The sequence below is a fragment of the Nomascus leucogenys genome, chromosome 21, assembly GCF_006542625.1.
Source record: "Nomascus leucogenys isolate Asia chromosome 21, Asia_NLE_v1, whole genome shotgun sequence".
In the NCBI taxonomy this organism is placed as follows: domain Eukaryota; kingdom Metazoa; phylum Chordata; class Mammalia; order Primates; family Hylobatidae; genus Nomascus; species Nomascus leucogenys.
The window spans coordinates 48,279,824-48,301,699 of NC_044401.1; the positions used below are offsets into that span (position 1 = coordinate 48,279,824).

The 21,876-nt window shown below is 42.3% G+C and overlaps 1 protein-coding gene across 3 annotated transcripts in view; it reads left to right on the top strand.

Annotated features, from left to right (window-relative positions):
- Window positions 1-21,652, top strand: part of KBTBD12 (kelch repeat and BTB domain containing 12) — an 81,310-nt gene extending 59,658 nt beyond the window's left edge. For 2 of the 3 annotated variants that reach the window (XM_003279887.3, XM_030802166.1), the window contains one exon: window positions 17,900-21,478. In XM_003279887.3, coding sequence (XP_003279935.2) covers window positions 17,900-18,081 — 182 coding nt within the window. In that variant the 3' untranslated portion in view covers window positions 18,082-21,478. Of the gene's footprint in view, window positions 1-17,899 lie in introns of all 3 variants that reach the window. The other variant, XM_030802165.1, reaches the window with a different exon arrangement.
- The last annotated feature ends 224 nt before the right edge of the window (window positions 21,653-21,876 follow it).

The following is a 21,876-nucleotide window of genomic DNA, read 5'->3' on the forward strand; positions in this document are numbered from 1 at the left end:
GGCAGGAGAATGGCATGAACCTGGGAGGCGGAGCTTGCAGTAAGCCAAGATCGCGCCACTGCACTCCAGCCTGGGTGACAGAGCGAGACTCTGTCTCAAAATAAATAAAAAAATAAATAATCTCTGTTAGTTTGAGTTCCCCCAAAGCATACCTTGAAACAAGGCTTTGAGTGCAAATAGTTTTTTGATGAGGAGGTGCTTCCAGGAGGCTACTAAGAGGGGAGAAGAGAGTAAGATGGGAAAGGAGGGGCACCAGGAGAGCAGTGTGACCTGACAGGTTACCACTGTGGGCCACTGAGGGTCAGTCCCACTGAGAAATTCAGGGAGGCAGTGTAGAACACACCTCGCAGTTGTCTCATCCAAAGGGTGAAGGATCTGGAGGTGTTTATCCTCAGACTAACTTCCTATCTGACCCCCTGGAGCTAAGAGAAAATCCTCAGGCAAAGAGTAGCAGATGGATGTAGTCAGCCTGTTCTGGAACAGGGATCACAGAGGAGATATGGCTGACATCTGGTATGTCAGCTGATTCTTCTGATAGTCTCTTCTATGGCACCCTAACCACCCACCTTTAAGTAAAGAAGGCTTATTACTTTTAACCAAGAAGATACACGTGACATCAGGAGCACTGTGTGGGTCAGCAAAGACAGATTCAGCTTGCAGTGATAGCAGACTGTCATTGTCCCACCTTGCACCAGCTTCTTCTTACCACGTAGTCATTGGTTCTCCTTTTCCTAGAATGCATCCAAGAGTAGGAACTCAGTCTCTGTGCTCTGTGCTAGGCTGACATGCAGATCTGTAGATCCCTAAAGTTTTATATGTTTTATAAGTTTTTGCAAATTTGAAAAATTGACAGTGATTTGTTAGCATGAGATGGAATTTTCTCTCTGAACTCTATCAAGCTAGGAAAGGCTAAAGAGGTCTGCTGTTGGCTTTGGACTTTAGGCAGCATTGGACTTTAAGCCTCTCATTGGTTACTGCTGCTTGCAACATTGACATTACAGCAACCATGAGAGAATAGAATCTTGGTGAACTCTTTCCTCGTTTAAACCTTTTATTTGAAATAATTTTAAACTTACAGAAAAGTTACAAAAAGGAAAATGGTATAATGAATACCCAGATTCACTTAGTGCTAATATTTTTCCTAATTTGCATTATTTAACATTTGCTCAATCATGCAATACCCATACATATAGACAGATACATAATTTTGTTTTGACCATATGCGAGTAAGTTGCATACATCATACAATTTACACCTAAATACCCAGTGTGTAGAATCTGAATATTTTCTTACATAAACACGGATAGCTAACAATTTTAGGAATTTTAACATTGATTCCATATTTTTATTTATTCGACTCTTAGTCTTCTGATTTTTTCAGTTGACCTAGTAATGTTCTTTTTGCGGCACCTTTTCTCTCCATGCCAGTCTAAGATCAAGTATTGTGCTTGCTGACATGTCTTCTCAGTTTTCTTAAATCTGGAACATTTCGACACATCTTTTTTTTTGCTTTTTACAACATTAACATGTTTAATTAGCACAATTTCCCCCTTTTAGAATAAAATCTTCCTCTCTTGAGGTCTATCCGATATTCCTGGTGATTAAATTCAGGTTATACATTCCTGGCTGGAATATTACATAACTAATATATGTCCATCTCAGGACATCACATCTGGAAGCAAACTGTGTCTCTCTGCCCCTTGCTGGCAAAGTTCATTTTAATTACCTAGTCAAGATATGGTCTAATTTCATCACCGTGTAGTTACTATTTTTCCTTTGCAAATGGTAGAATATGTGGAAGAGATCCTGTAAAACCATGCAGTTTACTTTTTGCACTTAAGTTGTCTCCCAGAAATCTTTTCCATGTCAGGTAGTAGAGGCTGTCCTTATTCATGGGCCTCTGTTCTTTTTGTGTGTATTAGTTTGTTACACTTTTAATTAATTTATTTTTAACTTTTAGTTTCAGGGGTACATGTGCAGGTTTGTTATATAGGTAAACTGTGTGTCACAGGAGTTTGGTGTACAGATTATTTCATCATCTAGTTTCTTGATCCTCATCCTCCTCACCCTCCTCCCACCCTCCACCCTTAAGTAGGCCCCAGTGTCTGTTGTTCCCTTCTTTGTGTCCATGTGTACTCAATGTTTAGCTCTCACTTATAAGTGAGAATATGCGGTATTTGGTTTTCTGTCCCTGTGTTACTTCACTTAGGATAATGATCTCCAGCTCCAACCATGTTGCTGCAAATGACATGATATTCCTTTTTATGGCAGCATAGTATTCCATGGTGTCTACCACAGTTTCTTTATCTGGTCTACCATTGATGGCATTTAGGTTGATTCCAGGTCTTTGCTATTGTGAATAGTTCTGCCGTGAAAATACACACGCTTGTGTCTTTATGGTACAACAATTTATGTTCCTTTGGGTATATCCCCAATAATGGGATTGCTGGGTCGAATGATAGTTCTGTTTTAAGTTCTTTGAGAAAGTGCCAAACTGCTTTCCACAATGGCTGAACTAGTTTATATTCCCACCAGCAGCGTATAAGCATTCCTTTTTCTCTGCAACCTTGCCAGCATCTGTTTTCACTTTTTAATAATAGCCATTATGACTGGTGTGAGATACTATCACATTGTGGTTTTAATTTGTCTTTCTCTAATGATTAGTGATATTAAGCATTTTTAATATGTTTGTTGGCCATGTGTATGTCTTCTTTTGAAAAGTGTCTGTTCGTATCCTTTGCCCACTTTTTAATGGGGTTGTTTGGTTTTTGCTTGTTAATTTATTTAAGTTCCTTATAGATTCTGGATATTAGACCTTTGTCGATGCATACATTGCAAATACTTTCTCCCATTCTGTAGGTTGTTTGTTTACTCTGTTGATAGTTTCTTTTGCTGTGCAGAAGCTCTTTAGTTTAATTGGGTCCCATTTGTCAATTTTTATTTTAGTTGCAATTGCTTTTGGCATCTTTGTCATGAAATTTTTGCTGGAGTCTATGTCCAGAATGGTATTTCCTAGGTTATCATCCAGAGTTTTTATAGTTTTAGGCTATACATTTAAGTCTTTAATCCATCTTGAGTTGATTTTTGTATATGGTGTAAGGAAGGGGTCCAGTTTCAACATTCTGCATATGGCTAGCCAGCTATCCCAGCTCCATTAATTGAATAGACAGTCCTTTTCCCATTGCTTCTTTTTGTCAACCTTGTTGAAGATCAGATGGTTGTAGGTGTGCAGCATTATTTCTGAGCTCTCTATTCTGTTCCATTACGACCTCTGTTCTTTACCTTTTGCTGAGACAACTTCCCAACATCTCTTTGGGCCAAAAACTAGGGCCGTTCCCTGATTTTAACAACAGACTGGAATACTGGGTTCTAGTCAGGATAGTCAGCACACTCCACCCTGTCTGTCCCACTAAAGTCAATTAAATCCCCTGGCCAGATGCATGGAGCAGCAATCTGAGAACTCTGAAAAGTAAATGGTAGTGGGGAGATTGGGGAAGGAAGTCAGAACTTGAAATACTGCCAAATCAACAATAATTGTCTCATTTTTTTCCCCTGATATCTCCTGGCCTGGACTCAAAGACAGCCTGAAGCCTGGAACTTCAGAACAAGTATGGACAGAAACTCTAAGAAAACCCTCTTGTTCTGTTCCAAGGAGGAAGAAACAGGGCTCCTATGGGTCAGACAGGGGGAATTTTTTCTTTCTTCTTTTTTTCATTCTTTACCCCACCCCCTTCCCAAGCCCCCAGGCATTCCCAGGCGGCAGCAGCAGCAGGGGCTGGGCTGGCCCCCTTTTCTCTGAACAGGGAAACTTCGGTCCCAAGAGTCTGAGTAAAGTCCCCATTGTTTTTCCATCTTGGTCTACTGGCCACTTCACCTTGGAGGCATGTTCATAGAAAGTGGGCAGCAGAACAGAGAATCCAAAGCTCCAGTTCTTTAGCCAGAAGGCCAGGAAGGGGCATAAGGATGTTCCTGGAATCAGGAAAATGTGAGGAAGATTGCAGACAGGAGGGAGCTCAAGAAAGTGATCTCATAAAGTTGGACGTGAGCTCCTGGGCCTCACACACATGATTTAGCCCTAAACTGTCTACCAAAGCCTTTGAAAACTGAGCTGACATTGGAAACACAGCCCACAGAAGATAGCCAGGAACTTGTGGCCTATCTAACTGGGTCAGTTGTTGATTTTCTGCTAATATAAATAAACAAAAAAATCAACATTTTCCACAGGATTTAAATGAGACCTAGAATAATATGGTATAATATTCAAAATGCCTAGCATATAATCCAAAATTACTTGACTTACCAGGAACCAAGAAAATATCAGATCATACAAGAGAGAAGACAATCAACAGATACTAACCCCAAGATGGCACAGATTTTGAAATAACTAGGCAGAGACTTCAAAGCAGTCTCTAAGACTTAGTGCTCCAGGAACTAAGAGTGAACACTTTTGAAAAGGATAAAGGCCAGGCGCGGTGGCTCACACCTCTATTCCCAGCACTTTGGGAGGCCAAGACAGGCAGATCACCTGCCTGTGGTCAGGAGTTCAAGACTACCCTGGCCAACATAGTGAAACCCCATATCTGCTAAAAATACAAAAATTAGTCTGGCGTAGTGGTGCACACCTGTAGTCCCAGCTACTCGTGAGGCTGAGGCAGGAGAATTGCTTGAACCCTGGAGGTGGAGATTGCAGTGAGCTGAGATCATGCCATTGCACTCCAGCTTGGGCGACAGAGCAAGACTCCATCTCAAAAAAATAAAAAAATAAAAAGGCCAGGCGTGGTGGCTCATCCCTGTAATCCCAGCACTTTGGGAGGCCGAGGCAGGTGGATCACAAGGTCAGGAGATCAAGACCAGCCTGGCCAATATGGTTAAACCCCATCTCTACTTAAAATACAAAAAATTAGCTGGGCATGGTGGTACACAACTGTAATCCCAGCTACTTGGGAGGCTGAGGCAGGAGAATCGCTTGAATCCAGGAGGCAGAGGTTGCAGTGAGCCAAGATCGCTCCATTGCACTCCAGAGTGGGGGACAAGAGCGAGACTTCATCTCAAAAAAAAAAGAAAGGGATATAAAGTCTCAGTTTCAATAGAAAAATCAGTCTCAGCAGGAAATAGAAGTTGTGTTTTAAAAAAAGGAAAAACCAAATGGAAATTTTAGAACTGAAAAAGAAAATAACTGAGATTTTTAAATGCTGAATGGGCTCAATAGCACAATGGAGATGGCAGGGAAGAGCAAGTGCATTTGAAGACAGATAAATCAAAATTACCCAATCTAAATAACAAAGAGAAAAAAATTTAAATACCATTTGACCCAGCCATACCATTACTGGGTATATACCCAAAGGATTATAAATCATGCTGCTATAAAGACACATGCACACGTATGTTTATAGCGGCACTATTCACAATAGCAAAGACTTGGAACCACCCTAAATGTCTAACAACCATAGACTGGATTAAGAAAATGTGGCACATATACACCATGGAATACTATGCAGCCATAAAAAATGATGAGTTCATATCCTTTGTAGGGACATGGATGAATCTGGAAACCATCATTCTCAGCAAACTATCGCGAGGACAAAAAACCAAACACCGCATGTTCTCACTCATAGATGGGAACTGAACAATGAGAACACATGGACACGGGAAGGGGAACATCACACATCGGGGACTGTTGTGGGGTGGGGGGTGGGGGGAGGGATAGCATTAGAAGATATACCTAATGCTAAATGACGAGTTAATGGGTGCAGCACACCAACATGGCACATGTATACATATGTAACAAATCTGTACGTTGTGCACATGTACCCTAAAACTTAAAGTATAATAATAATAAAATAAAAAATAAAAATAAATAAAAAATTTTTAAAAAAGTGAACATAGCTCAGGGATAATACCAAAAAGTCTAATATTAATGTCTTCATATCCTAGAGGGAGAGGAGAAGGAATATGGGTGCAGAAAAAAAAATTAGAAGAAATAATGGCTGAAACTTGCCAAATTTGATGAAAGACATAAATTTATAGATTTAAAAAGCCCACAAAACTAAAAACAGAATAAACTTGGAAAAACCCACATACAAATACATTATAATCAACCAAAGATTAAAAAAACAATTCTTGAAAGAAGCCAGAGAAAAGCAAAAGATAACAATGAGGGAACAATTATTAGAATGACTGGATTTCTCAAACCATGCAGGCCCGAAGGCCGTGGAACAGAATTTTTAAAGCATTAATTAAAAGAACTGTCTAGATTCTATATCTGGCAAAAATATCCTTCAGAATGAGAGCAAAATTAAGATAAGATATTCTTAGATGAAGAAAAACTAAGATAATTTATTCCCAGCAACCTACTCATAAAGAGAAAGCTAAAGAAATTCTTCAGATGGAAAGCAAATGATACTATAGAGAAACCTGGGACCTCAGGAGTCGAGGGAAAGAAACAGAAAAGACAAATACCTGGGTAAATATAATGGACCGTTTTTCTTGTCTTCAGTTCTCTAGAATATGTATGACTGTTCATAGCAAAAATGTTGACATTTTCTAGTGGTATTTTCAATGCATGTTTATGTTATACAGCAAGGGTCATTTCCTTGGGCCATGTTTGTGACAACAATTACAATGTAGAGAGGGAGGGTAAGGGGCTTATGTGGTGGAAAGAGTCACATGTTCCACTTGAAGTGATAAAACATTATACCAAAGTAGTCTGTTAAAAGTTAAGTATGTATATTATGCTTTGAGCAACTACTAAGAAAATCCCTATAGAAGGAAGTATAGTAAAAAACTCGAATTAAAATGGAATATTTAAAATAGATAATCCAAAAAGAAGGCAAGAAAGAGAAAACAAAGGGAAAAAAAAATTTTTTTTGAAATGGAGTCTTGCTCTGTTGTCCAAGCTGGAATGCAGTGGTACGAACTCGGCTCACTGCAACCTCCACCTCCCAGGTTCAAGCAATTCTCCTGTCTCAGCTTCCCAAGTAGCTGGGATTACCGTGCCACCACCCCCGGTTAGTTTTTGTATTTTTAGTAGAGACAGGATTTCAGCATATTGGCCAGTCTAGTCTCAAACTCCTGACCTCGTGATCCACCTGCCTCGGCCTCCCAAAGTGTGGGAATTACAGGCCGTGGGGAATTTCCCACCGTGTCCAGCTGGGAAAAATTGTTTGGATAATAAAATAGTAGACCTAAGTCCAAATTTATCAATATTTATTAAATATAATGGTCTAAACCAGGGGTTGGCAAACAATAGCTCACAGGTGAATTTTTGTAAATAAAATATATAAATAAAATTTTATTTATAATATTATTAAAAATAAATATTTTTATAAATTTTATTGGAAAACACCTACACCCATTCACCTGCATCTGGAGTCTAAACAAATTAATTAAAAGACAAAGACTGTCACAATGGATAAAGAACCAGACCCAACTATATACTGTCTACAAGAAATCAAATTTAAATAGAATGCCATAAGTAGGTTAAAAGTAGAAGTGGTGGAAAGACATATAATGCATAAACTAATCAAAAGGACAATGGAGTGGCTGTATTAATATCAGGCAAAGTAAATTACCAGGAGTAAGAAGGAACATTCCATAATGATAAAACGATTAATTTGCTTAGAAGATAGAGCCATGCTAAATGTATCTGCACCTAACAAAAAGCCTCAATAGGCCGGGCGCGGTGGCTCACGCTTGTAATCCCAGCACTTTGGGAGGCCGAGGCGGGCGGATCACGAGGTCAGGAGATCGAGACCACAGTGAAACCCCGTCTCTACTAAAAATACAAAAAAATTAGCCAGGCGTGGTGGCGGGCACCTGTAGTCCCAGCTACTCGGAGAGGCTGAGGCAGGAGAATGGCGTGAACCTGGGAGGCGGAGCTTGCAGTGAGCCGAGATTGCGCCACTGCACTCCAGCCTGGGCGACAGAGCGAGACTCCGTCTCAAAAAAAAAAAAAAAAAAAAAAGGCTCAATATACATGAAACTAAAACTGATAGAATGGAAAAGAGAAGAAATTAACAAACTCATATATATAGTTGGAGATTTCAATGTTCTTCTTTCATTAAACAATAGAATAAGTAGCCAGAAAACCAACAAGGACATAGGAGAACTGAACACCACCACCAACCAACTGGATCTTACTGACATTCATAGAAGCCTTCATCCAACAACAGCAGAATACACATTCTTTTCAACAGCACACAGAATAGTCATCAAGATAGACCATATTTTAGTTATAAACCAAATCTTAAATTCTTAAAAGAATTAAAACCACAAAAAATATGCTTCCTGACCATAATGGCATTAAACTTGAAATCAAATACAGAATGATAACAGGAAGATACTCGGAAATTAAACAACACATTTCTAATAATGCATATGCCAAAGAGGAAGTTTCAAGGGAAATTAGAAAATATTTTGAACTAAGCAAAAACAAAAATAGAATAAAGGTCTCGGGTCAACAATCTGAGCTTCTACCATAAGAAACTAGATAAAAAAGAGAAACATAGATCCAAAGCAAGTGAAGAAAGGAAATAATAAAGATAACAGCAGAAATTAAAAACAAAGGAACAATTGAGAACATATATGAGCCAAAAACTGGTTTTTCTAAAAGAAAAACAAAATAAACCTCTAGCCAAACTGAAAATGACAAAAGTAGAAAAGACACAAATTGCCAATAATCAGGAATGAAAGAAAGAGTATTATTACAGACCTCACAGATATCAGCAGGCTAATAAGGGGAATCCTACAAACAACTCTAGGTAAATTTCACAGCTAAGATAAAATGGACAAATTCCTCAAGGCCATGAAGTACCAAAACACCTATGAAGAACAAATGATGTTGAAACATTTGGACATCCATATGCAAAAAAAGAACCATAGCCTATACCTCACACCTTATATAAAAACTAACTCATAATGGATCTAAATATAACATAAAACTTTAAAAGTTCTAGAAGGTAACATAGAAGAAAATCTTCATGACGTTAGATTAGGCAAATTGTTCTAACACGTGACACTGAAAGCGTGATCCATAAAGGAAAAATGGACAAATTGAACTTCATCAAAATGAAAAACTTTTGCTGTGCAAAAGACAGTTGAGAATGAAAAGAATAGCTGCAGACTCTGAAAAAATATTGCAGACCACACATCCAACAGACTTCTATCCAGAACACAGAAAGAATTCTCAAAACTCAGCAGTAAGGAAACAAACACAGGAATGAATAAATGGGTAAAAGATTTGAGCAGACAGTTCACTAAAGGAGATACATAGATGTGAAATAAGATGTTCAACAACATTAGCCATTATAGAAATGCAAATTAAAATCCAATGAGATATCACTACACAATTATTCGAATGGCTAAGTGTTTTTAATACAACATGAAGAGCTGAGGAGACTGTGGAGCAACAAAAACTCTGTTATTACCAGTGGGAATGCAAAATGGTACAGCCACCCTGAAAAAGTTTCTGATTTCTTATGAAGTTCAAATATATTTACCACATGACTCAGCACATGGTATTAGTATTTACCCAAGAAAAAAAACTTATATTAACATGAAAACTTATACATGAATATTTACTGTAGCTCTATTTATAATTGCCAACATGGAAAACAATCCAAATGTCCTTAAACAGATGAATGGATAAACAAACTGTGGTACAACCATACAATGGAATACTACTCAGCAATAAAAAAGCACAGACTAGGGACAGACTAATAAAACACTCACCATGTGGACGAATATCAGAGACACTGCTGAGTCAAAGAAGTCAGACTCAAAAGTTTCCATACTGCATTCCGTTTATATGGCTTTCCAGAAAAGGCAAAACTACAGGGACAGAGAATAGAGTTTCTTGGAAGAATGAAACTGATTGTGATAGTGGCTACACAAATCTACACATGTTTTAAACTCTTGCAACTGTAGACTCCCCAAAAAGTTAGTTTTACTGTATGTAAATTTTTAAAATAATAAAAAGCTGAGTGGACATACCCTCCTAGGTACTTAGAATGGCAATACCAGAATTTGTGTCTGCACACATACATTAGGCTGAGCATTTGAACCACACAGGTACACTACCACACTCTTCCAACGTTGCTGGCCGAGGGCCTAACCCTTTATCAGATAATTTCATCTCACAGGCCTTCCACTTGTGCTTAAAGAAAGCTTAATGCATTTCCTAAAAAGGTCTAAGAACCATTTCCTGTTTTAACTCTTATATGTGACTTGATGCATAAACCACTCTATATGTTTTATAAATAAACCCAGAATAGTTAGAGTTCATTTATAATCCATTACATGAAATACCAATTATCCCTTAATAAAAGGTGACTTTACATATCCATTCTTTTAATTTGATAGAAATACAAAATCTGTGATTAATTAAATTCATACACAGAGAATGTTGATATGCAACATTTTATAATGATGCTTGTATATGCTAAAGAAGAATAAAGAACGGTACTCCTCTGTTCCATTTCATTTGCAGATAAGCAACTACATACACACAGACATTCATTTGTTTCTTTTTTGCCCACTTGGTGGATGATCAGCCTTCTCCACTGGCCAGGGCCATCTGCTGGTCATGCCCATTTGTGACACTCATAGTGCTCCCTTTTTTATTTGAGTCAGGGGCTGTTAACTTGCCCCTTTCACTGACAGGTAGCTTCTTCACCACTAGGGAGGTAGGTACCACCCCTTACTCAAAGACAAGCCAACCAGCTGGGCAAGCCAAGTTAGCCTGGGGTCAGTTACTCATTGTATGGTTTATTATTTATTCATACACCCACTCATGCAAGACAGAATGAGATTCAGGATGGCTATCATGGGCCATCAAATCATCAACACAATAAGATCAAATACAACACACATAGCATCAAACACAGCCAGATATAAATGATGAAGGGAAAATAAAGACAGAAAAATAAGTTAAGCAAGACAGGGGTCAAGTTGGTATGTAAGTATGCCCCAAAGCTCTTATGCACTGGCCATATACGGACCACCAGTTTATCTCTGATCTCACTAGAGCCCAGAGCAAAAAGGAAAAGCATGTTCTGTTACAGATTTGCAGTATCCTCCAGGAAAGAACAAATCCCTTGTTAGAGGACACACATCTTTTAAACATGAGAGAAACTTCTCCCCATAGCCTCACATAGGGTAGTGGGAAATGTCCTCAATAATATTCCTAAAATAAATAAAATATAGCAAGTTAGTATTTTACCAAAGAGCAAGTCAGAGGAAATCTACATGGGACGAAAAAGCACCCGACGGCTTCAGTTTTCTGAAAGTCTGAGTTCAAGGATGAAATTTAGACTAAAGCGTTGTTTCTCAAACTTGCCCACTCAAGTACCTCCAGCAACAGAGAGCGCCCCCTAAAGATCATGAACTGCGGCCCACGGCAGCCTACCATCACAGGGAATTTCTTTGACATCTTATTGTTTACCTCAAGAAAACATGTCAATTTCTTATTTACTCCATAATGTATCTGTGTCTGTTTTCCTACAAAACAGTGTTTTAAGTTGCTTACTATTGGGGTGGCAAGATGCAGGAGAGTTTCCTGACTGCCTTAATCAGTGCTTTAAGTGTGCCTGTTTTTGGAAAGTTAACTGAATTGAATGGTGCTAACACGGGTTCATCCTCCTGTTTCTTCTTCCTTGTTAGTGGATAATACCTCAAGAACCCAAACTCACATAAATAGGTGCTACAAATACCAATCACTTTCTCCTAAAGTGATTTATTCATACACCCACTTATGCATGACAGAATGAGATCCAAGATGGCTTATCATGGGCCATCACATCATCAACACAATAAGATCAAATACAACACACATAGCATCAAACACAGCCAGATAGAAATGAAAGTCAATCAGGAAACAAGATGAAGGGAAAATAAAGACAGAAAAATAAGTTAAGCAAGATAGGGATAAAGTTGGTACGCTCTCCTAAAGTTGGCCTGCTCTCCTGAAGCACAGCTTTAGGAGCTCTGCTAGGGTGAAAACTTAAGAGAGCACCAAGAATGACCCCAAGAGGATACACAAAGTCTTCAGGCTATTCTTGGTGAAATGTTGACATGTGTGTTCTTCCTGAGAGTTCATCTCTGGGGCCATAGGAGAGATCTGCCAACTAGCACACTCTCATTCACAGTTTAGAAAACTCTCTGATGAGCTTCTTTACTTTGCATTAATGCGATGATTTTCATCCCCTGTAAATAAGAGATTTCTAAGAAAGATGTGATATGCATACATGGTTTTTAAAAAAAACCTCCATAATAAACACTGAAACGAACAAATTATTGCAGAAAATCTATCTACTCTGAAATTTTAAAAGATCCAGCCTGTGTTAATTTGAATAAGGACACTGAAAGCCTTCATCCAACTAAAACAAAAGCAAAACCCAGCCATGGCAATAGTAAAAGATGCACTCCAAGACATATGCAGTGAATAAGATGGGGAAGGCTACTTCACCTCAGTAGGAAGATAATCGAGAAGATGTCACAGTTGTACCAGACACCTGTCACTGTTTGGGCCACCCGTTGTCCAAGCCCTCTCCCTTTACAGTGGATGCAGTGCCCTGATCTTACTGGAAGGCCGGAAGAGGGGCCTTCCTCAGCTACCCTCTGACAGACAGTCCCAGTGTTGTGCCAAGAAGCTTCTCACTCCAGGACCCAGAGGGGACAGCAGTGTGTCCAGCAGTTGTGCCCACCAGCTGCAGCAGGCAGTGCAAAGAAGCAGTGGTGGCTCTCTGGCCAGATTGGGCCTCTAGCTCTCCTCAGTCTGGAGAAATGCATTCTTTCCAATAAATCCCCATTTTGCTAAAGCCGGCCAACATTGATTTCTGTTGTTACTATGAAGAACTCTGAAATAACAGGCATGATCCCTTGTGCATTTAACAACACAACTTTGAAATATATAAAGCAGAAACTATTGGAAACAGTAACATAAATGGATAAATCCGCAAAATTTGCATGGACTTTTTCAGAAATCCATGGATCAAATTGATTTTTTAAAACTAAAGCAAAAAGAGATCCAGAACTGAGCTGCCCAACACAACATAATGGTCAGTAGCCACTTACATCTATCTGAATTTCAACTTAAGCTAATTAAAATTAAATAAAATTTAAAAATCAGTGCCTCAGTCTCACTAGCCACATTTCAAATTACTCCACACCACATACGGGCAGTGGTTACTGTATTGGACAGCACAGATTACAGAACATTTCCCTCATCACAATGAGTTCTCTTGGACAGCACTGGTATCAAGGATTTAAATAACATAATTAGCAACTTAAATGTCATAGAAATATAGAATCCTCTGCCAAGCAAACAAAACCTATACCTTCCTTTTAAACACTTATAGAAAACACACATTGACTAACCATAAATTAGGGCAAAGGAAAATCTCAATATATTTCCCAAAATAGAAATTATAGAAGCAATATGTGCTGTCCATAATGCAAATTAAATTAGAAGCATTCAGTGAAAGGGTAGTCAAGTGCACATGCATGTACTAACACATACACTCAGCTGGAGATATTAAAACATTTTCCTAAACAAGTCTTGGGTTAAAGCAGAATTTAGGCCTGAGATTGCAAACTATGGAGAAATTTGAACTGCACCAGAAATTTTCTAAAAAGTGGTACTCAGAAGAAATGTATAGCCTTAAGTGCACATATTAGAAGACATTGAAATACAAAAAAAAGGAACTAAGCATCCATTTCAAGAAGATAGAACAAGAGAAGATAAAACAAGGTTGGTTCAAATTAATCTGTCTCTGAAGCACATTTCAAAGTTTTTGGTTTGAGGTAAGAGGTCTAACAGAATTCCCAAATTTGGCACTGCTAGTGTAATCATTGGGTTATTTTATTTTATTTTTTCATTTTTTGAGATAGAGTCTCGCTCTGTCACGCAGGCTGGAATGTAGTGGTGCAATCTCAGCTCATTGCAACCTCTACCTCCTGGGTTCAAGTAATTCTCCTGCCTCAGCCTCCTGAATAGCTGGGACTACAGGTGGGCATTACCACACCCAGCTAATTTAATTTTTAGTAGAGACAGGGTTTCACCATGTTGGCCAGGCTAGTCTCAAACTCCTGACCTCAAGTGATCCGCCCACCTTGGCCTCCCTAAGTGCTGGGATTAGAGGTGTGAGCAGCTGTGCCTGGCCAAGTGTAGTTGTCTTTGATTGGATTATAATTCCATCCATAAATCACCCCTCTATGGCCAGGAGGAATGCAGTACTCTGAGTCAGCCGTTGGGTTATTTTAAATAAATTACATTGAAAGACATAAAACAGCCGGGCACGGTGGCTCACGCTTGTAATCCCAGCACTTTGGGAGGCCGAGGCGGGCGGATCACGAGGTCAGGAGATCAAGACCATGGTGAAACCCCGTCTCTATTAAAAATACAAAAAAATTAGCCAGGCGTGGTGGCGGGCGCCTGTAGTCCCAGCTACTCAGAGAGGCTGAGGCAGGAGAATGGCGTGAACCCGGGAGGCGGAGCTTGCAGTGAACCGAGATCACACCACTGCACCCCAGCCTGGGCGACAGAGTGAGACTCCGTCTCAAAAAAAAAAAAAAAGAAAGACATAAAACATTTCTCCCACTCCCAAAATTGAGAAATATATCATGCTGCATGATTAGAAAACTGTTAAGATGTTACCTTTCCCAATCTGATTTATAAATTTAATAAAAATCCAATCAAAATCATACAAATTCTGTTTTAGATTTTTGGTTGGTTTTCATTTTTAGAAATTTCACATTATATACCAAATTAGAAACAATAATACAATTAAGCCAATCTAACCACACCAAATTCAACAATTTTGCTGTTCTTATTTCCAAACATACTTTTTTTCTTCTTTTTACTTTTCTTTACTGGTGTACTTTAAAACAAATCTAATAATCAGGCCAATTTATCCAAAAATACATTAATATCCATCTCTAACTGGATGGATATTTTAATATACCTACTGTGCCAAATTCACACCTAAAAAATGCACATAATCCCTTACTATTGTCTGATACACATCCCAGATTCTAGACTGTCTAAGATAGCTTGTTCCATGTGCTTCTTCAGAGCCTGGTTCTGCCATGTATCAGCTGTCAATCCTGAGGCAAGTTAATTAGCTTTTCTGGACCTGTTACCTTTTCTACAAAATGGAGAAAATAATAAATCCTTCTCAGATGATTGTTCAAAAGACTAAATGAGATCATACATTTAAAGCACCTAATACTATCCAACAAATAGTCATTATTATTAACATAACCGATTCTGACATAAATAGAATTACTTCTAGAAACAGTTTATCCCACTTTTGATGTTGCTGAGATTGGTTAGTGGGTGCAAGTATATCTGGGGATTGAAGATTTATTTCATTAGGTTTTGGAGGAAAGAAATTCTGTAATCCAGTGTCCCGCCAGTTTTCCTCAAAAGTTCCCACTTTTTCTCCAGTGTGTTTGTGATACATACCCAGGTTTAAGAAAGATTGTCTTTTTGGCTGGGCACGGTGGCTCACACTTGTAATCCCAGCACTTTGGGAGGCTGAAGCAGGCGGATCACAAGGTCAGGAAATTGAGACCATCCTGGCCAACATGGTGAAACCCCATCTCTAATAAAAATACAAAAATTAGCTGGGAGTGGTGGCGGGTGCCTGTAAATATGTAGAAGAGCTGAACAACAAGGCCTAATGAACATGTGGAACACCACAGCCAACAGCTACAGGATATGCATCCTTTATGAGCACAAGCGGACCATTTCAAAAATTGACTTCCACATGCTGAAATGAGGCTGGGCACTTTACACACATTATCTTCTTTAATTACCATAAAATTGTTAAATAGGCATCCAAGCTGGAAATCTTCCGTTTGTCCCTCCGCACTCACCCCTACCCTTCCCCACCTCTCGCTGTGTCCTTCCAGGCTGGCCTCTATAGACAGCATTAATGGTTCCTTTCTCCTCTGGTTTCTGGATGGTTCAGTCAGCAGGAAGAAAGAGCAGGAAATTATCAGGTGAAAAGAAAGGAGAGTCAGGGTATATTGTAAAGATTTTAAATTTTCTGTATATTGTGATGTTTTGACATCTTAAGAGACCTCCCCAGGCTGGCCAGTCCTCAAGGACAAGAAAGGGCTCTACCTGGAGCACGTCTTTGCTGTGCACATGAGCCAGCCCAGAGCCACACCTCCTCTGTCTGGCCCCAACACCCCGGGAGGCAGTGTGCCTCTGCCTCAGTCATCCCAGGGCCAGGCACCAGGCAACTAGAGACCACTCCTGTCCCCACACCCACTGAAATTATTCAAACCAGCCAGTCCTAAGGTGTCCAATCTCCCCTGCCTGGACTCTCCCGTGGCCTACACCTTCCCCTCAGTCCTGTCTTCTGCCTCCTGCCTCTGGGTTCTGTGAGGATAAGAAACCTTGTTTTCTTGAGCCTCTCCCTTGCCTGCACCTGACTTTCACATAAAAAGATAGAAAATTCAGGGTATTTGCCCTCCCTGCTGCCTCCCTGCTAAGGATGGCTGTGTCCATCTTTCTCTGCTCAAGCCAGGTGCTGCTCCCCAGACAGCTCCCCTGTCCCAGCTCCAGTGCTCACTCCCTCCCTCTCCTTCCAGGTCTAGGGACAGTGACAGCCCCTTGCTGTGATTAGTCCTGGGTACTGTGCCATCCCCCATAGGCCTTCCTAAGCCTGCTCACAGCGTTCTAAAGGTCCCTTGACTGAACTCTTCATGTTGCCCAGGTGGAGTGTGCTGTGTTTCCACAGGACCCCAGCTGAATGTGAGTATCCCTATCCCAAACACAAGCTCAGAGGGCAGCGCAAGCCCAGGGCCACATCACTACAGCTGCGCCTCCTCTATGGGGGTGGAAATAGGGCAGTTTCAACCCTTGTTCGCATCATTGCTAAATCATTCGTATGACATTGGAATACTTTTTCAACTGGAGACAACGGCATGCCCTGTCAGAACTTCTTGAATAATTTTTGACTGAATTGTGAACGTGGCCTTTCTTCGTTTCTTAGAAATCAGGAACACTGTCTTCCATTTAAAGTATCTTTATTCAGTTGTTAATTAATTTTTGGTGCTTAAGTCCTGCTGTGGTTTGAGTTTGTTCTCTCTGAAACTCCTTGAAATTTGGTCCCCAGTGTGGCGGTGCTGGAGATGGGGCCTAGTGGGAGGTGTCTTGCCATGGATCCCTCATGAATAGATTAACATCCTCCCTTGGGGGTGAACTTGGGCTCTCATAAGAATGGATTAGCTCCTGGGAAAGGGGGCTGTTAAAAATAGTCTGGCAGCCGGGCTCGGTGGCTCACGCCTGTAATCCCAGCACTTTGGGAGGCTGAGGCAGGCAGATCACGAGGTGAGGAGTTCGAGACCAGCCTGACCAACATGATGAAACCCCATCTCTCCTAAAAATACAAAAATTAGCCAGGCGTGGTGGCACATGCCTGTAATCCCAGCTACTCAGGAGGCTGAGGTGGGAGAATTGCTTGAACCCGGGCTGCGGAGGTTGCAGTGAGCGAGATTGCACCAGTGCACTAAAGCCTGGGTGACAGAGCAAGACTCGTCTCAAAAAACAAAATAGTCTGGCTTTCTTGGTTTCTCTCTTTTATTCCTTCCCTGTCCCAGTGACCCCTTTGCAAACACCCACTCCCCTTCCATTTTCTGCCATGAGTTGAAAAAGCCAAGTCCCCCTACCAGATACAGATCCCCAGTCTTGAACTTTCCAGCTACCAGAATCATGAGCCAAGTAAATGTCTTTTCTTGATAAACTACCCAGTCCTGGGTATTCCGTTAACAGTAACAGCAAGTGGACTAAGACCTCACCTTTTGGAGGAAGTTACTCAGTATGGTGCTAATGGCCTCTGAATTTAATACCCACATGAGATTTTTGTCTTCCCACTTTGCTGTTTTTCAGATCGCCATGAGGTTATCTCCAAAGAAATATTGGAACTGGACCCATGGGAAAACCAGTGGAATGTTGTAGCCATCAACGTCCTCATGCATGACAGCTATGATGTCTGCCTGGTAGCCAGGATGAATCCCCGAGACCTCATCCCCCCGCCTTCAGATTTGGTGGAAGAAGGCAATGAGCACTGAGGTGACCTTGCTGGAGGACCTCCTGCTGTGTCTGCAAACAAGGCCTTCAGAACAGAGAGGGCCCACAGCATCTCCGTCATGCCAGTCATGTGCACTGCATGCGTAGTGGCCTGTGTGTGAAGAAGCAGTGTGTGCTGGGCACTGGGCGGGGAGCATGGGGAGTCTCCCTTCAGGGACTTCCCAGTCTGATAGGGTAAATAAGACACTACAAAGAAGAGGTGATGACAGCCACAGGAGGGGCACAGGGCCACAGGAGAGCAGCAGATGGAGGGTCTCACTCTGCTGGGGACCCATGAACAGCACTGCCAAGGAGCAGACCTTTTATTGGGCCCCCAAAAGGATGAGGAGGAAGTGGTCCCATGGGTGCAGTCAATGATGAGTTCATGGAAACAGCCAAGCAAGGGCCCAGAGACAGAAAGCTCATGCCTGTCTGCAGCATCCTGGCTGGGCCAGATTGCCTGGGGCACAGGGTTTATGGTCAAGGCTGGAAAAGTAGGTTGTAGCTAGATGACCAACACCTGAAAGAATGAGGAGTTGGACCTGGTCTGTAAGCCAGGGAATTGTCTCAAAATAGTGAATTAAGGGAGACTTCTCTCTGTGCTCTGTTCCAGCTTCAGTCTTATAAACACTGGCCATTCTCCTTCAGAATCCCCTTCTACTGAAGCAACGCCACCCAGCAGCAGGGATAGCTGTGCTACTAGCCCCTAACAACCAAGGCACTGAAGCCAGACCACAGTGGCCAGAGAATCCTGCCCTGGGCTGACTCTGTCCGGGACAGGGATGTGGGGTTCTGCAGCCTGGTCCACTCCGGGGCTGGCAGGCAGTGTCCTGGAGTGGGCTTACCCAGGCTGCCTTTGCCCACCTCTCGGACACATACGACCTTCTGCAGGGTAGTCCTGGCTGAACAGGACTCGCCCAAGCCACCCAAGCCAGGGACAGAGAAGGCTCTGGCTGAGGACAGGGGAAGCAGCATCTCCTCCAGCTGCTGCCAACCCCGTGGCCCGGCCTTTGCAATAAAGATGGAGCCACTCACTTCAGCCCACAATTGAGCGTAATCAGAAGACAGTCACTCCCAAAATATATGTTAGAAATAACATTTAAATGACACATGGGAAGTCCGTCTATCTTACTTCCCGTCTCTAATTCTGGAAGCACAGTGGATTCAATGAGTGCATCTTCATAGCTGTTCTTCAGCAACTTCTCCAAAGAGTTTCACATTGCACAAGGCTCTTTTGGAAGCAGGAGTGGTCAGTAAATTCAGAGGGAGACAGACCCTAAGTAGAGACAGCTTTCTTTGGTGCTGAGCTGTGTGATTGTGATGACCGCTAGCCTGTGCCCCCAGGTTCCAGCTGCCCACTAGGCAGGACAGGCAGGTCTTGCCAAAATTGGAGCCTGTTGGAAACCTTTTTCTGCCACCAAGGACAGGGACCAGGAGACCCAGCGTAGGTTGGCCCCAAGTAGGCTCAACTCTGGGAGGGTGGGGGTCCTGCCTTTCTCTTCGCACTTGTGCCCCAAGTGCACTCACAGTACCTGGCATGTGGGTGACCTTTTGGGTGGCCGGCATGGGGCAGTGTTTCTCAGCCAGAGGGCCTGGGCCCCGAGCATGTCCAGGAATCTGAGTTAAAGTGAGCTTACTCTTTCCCCAGTGGATGGTCATGATCTGTGCATTCTTTTTCTTGCTACAGAGATGTTCCTCCTAGCTGCTGTGTTGGCTGTCGGTGGCCAGGGTTGAGGACGGCCTCCACAGGGCCTCCACTTCCCTGCATTCCTCTTCGCATAGTCACTCCGCCTACTCTACCTGCTTGAACAGTCCAGAAAGCTGCCGCGTCTCCCAGGCTCAAGGAGGCCTTGTTGGCATGTCATGGCACATCTCCCAGATGTTTTGGGTTCAAGGTCTGGGTTTCAGCCTCAGCTCTGCTACTTAGCTAACCATGTGAATTGGGCAAGATGACCTTTCTAAAGCCTTGTTTCCCTCATATGCAGAGTGGGAAGGAAAATATTAATACATACTTTATAGGGTTGGTGTGAGGATTAAGTGCTGAGCAAAGTGCTTGTGAAATCCTGAAATAATAAGCATGTTTTAGCTGCCATTATTATCATCACTGTCATTATCATTGCAGTCAGCACTTCCCAAAGCAAGGTGCCCAAAACAGACTCAGTGCTTTAGTGCAGTGGGGCAGATGTGCATATGGCTTGAGATGGTTCTTTCTTTCTTTTTTTTTTTTTTTTTTTTGAGATGGAGTCTCTCTCTGTCGCCAAGCTGGAGTGCAGTGGCATGATCTTGGCCCACTGCAACCTCTGCCTCCTGGGTTCAAGTGATTCTCCTGCCTCAGCCTCCCAAGTAGCTGGGATTACAGGCGCCCACCACCACACCCAGCTAATTTTTGTATTTTTAGTAGAGACGGGGTTTCACCATGTTGGCCAGGATGGTCTCGATCTCTTGACCTCGTGATCTGCCCGCCTCGGCCTCCCAAAGTGCTGGGATTACAGGCATGAGCCCCTGCACCTGGCTGAGATGGCTCTTAATTTCCCATACCCTGTTGCTTGGCTCCTCCAGTTAGCGGCTGAGAGTTAAGCAAGGGTTTACTCGGATCTGAGGCCCCTGATGCCCTCGATGGACACATTCACGGCCCTGCGGCAGCTCAGCAGAGGCACCTGAGGGTCGCAGTAGGTGAGACCATCACCCGCCTGTGGGAGGCAAGATAAATGGGTAAACATCATTCCTGTCTAATGTGAGGTCTGGGCAGTGTCCCAGTGGAGCTTTCCAGAGAGTGCAGAGGGAGGACCGAGAAGGCGCATGACCTCTGCTGGAGCCAGGAGGGCAGTGACCAGGAGCTGGCTTAGCACTGAAGGGAGGCAGGCATCCAGGGCAGGATTTCTCAAACTTCTTCTGAGGAATCCCCGAGGTCGAAACCGGTGCTTCACAGATTTCAGATGTCTGATCTTGATTTTTCTTTGATTCCATACAACAGATTGCTTGCCTGGGTTAGTGCTTATTTTAAGTTCTTGGTGCTTCTTGTCTGCCTTCTATATTTGCAATTAAAAACAACATGACCCTCCCCACCTGTGGCCAGATATTGTTAGAAATTCAACTTTGAAATATATTCCAATCACTCCTGTTTTCACTTTAATAGAAGGCTGTTGCAGTACTGCACAAAGGGCTCTTACAAAACTTCTGCTATCTGCTAATTCTTATCTTTGTGACAGGATTGTTTGACACTGAGCAAGGAAACACAATAAGGAAGTAATTTGGATGCTAGGCTGGCAGAAGCCTGCAGCTGTCAACCACAGCCTGCCCCAGTGTGTTCAACACGGTGGCATTGTTCTCCCTGACTTCATAATGAGCAAATGCTTCACGTTTGAACTTAAGGAATAAATTTTTACTAATAAAAGATCACTTTCATTTTGTTTTTCACATTGCAGTTCCAGGAAATGCTGAGGGTCCCTTGAGTTGGGGAGTGACGGCCAGGGGACAAGCAGCAGGCCCGGGGCAGGGCTGTGAGACCGCTGGGGCAGCAGGGGCATCCCCAGGGTGCTGCACAGGAGGGCAGCCAGGAAACTGGAGAGAGGCCGGGCGTGGTGGCTCATGCCTGTAATCCCAACACTTTGGGACACCGAGGCAGGTGGATCACCTGAGGTCAGAAGTTCGAGATCAGCCTGGCCAACATGATGAAATCCTGTCTCTACTAAAAATACAAAAATTAGCCGGGTGTGGTGGTACATGCCTGTAATCCCAGCCACTTGGAAGGCTGAGGCAGGAGAATCGCTTGAACCCAGGAGGCAGAGGTTGCAGTG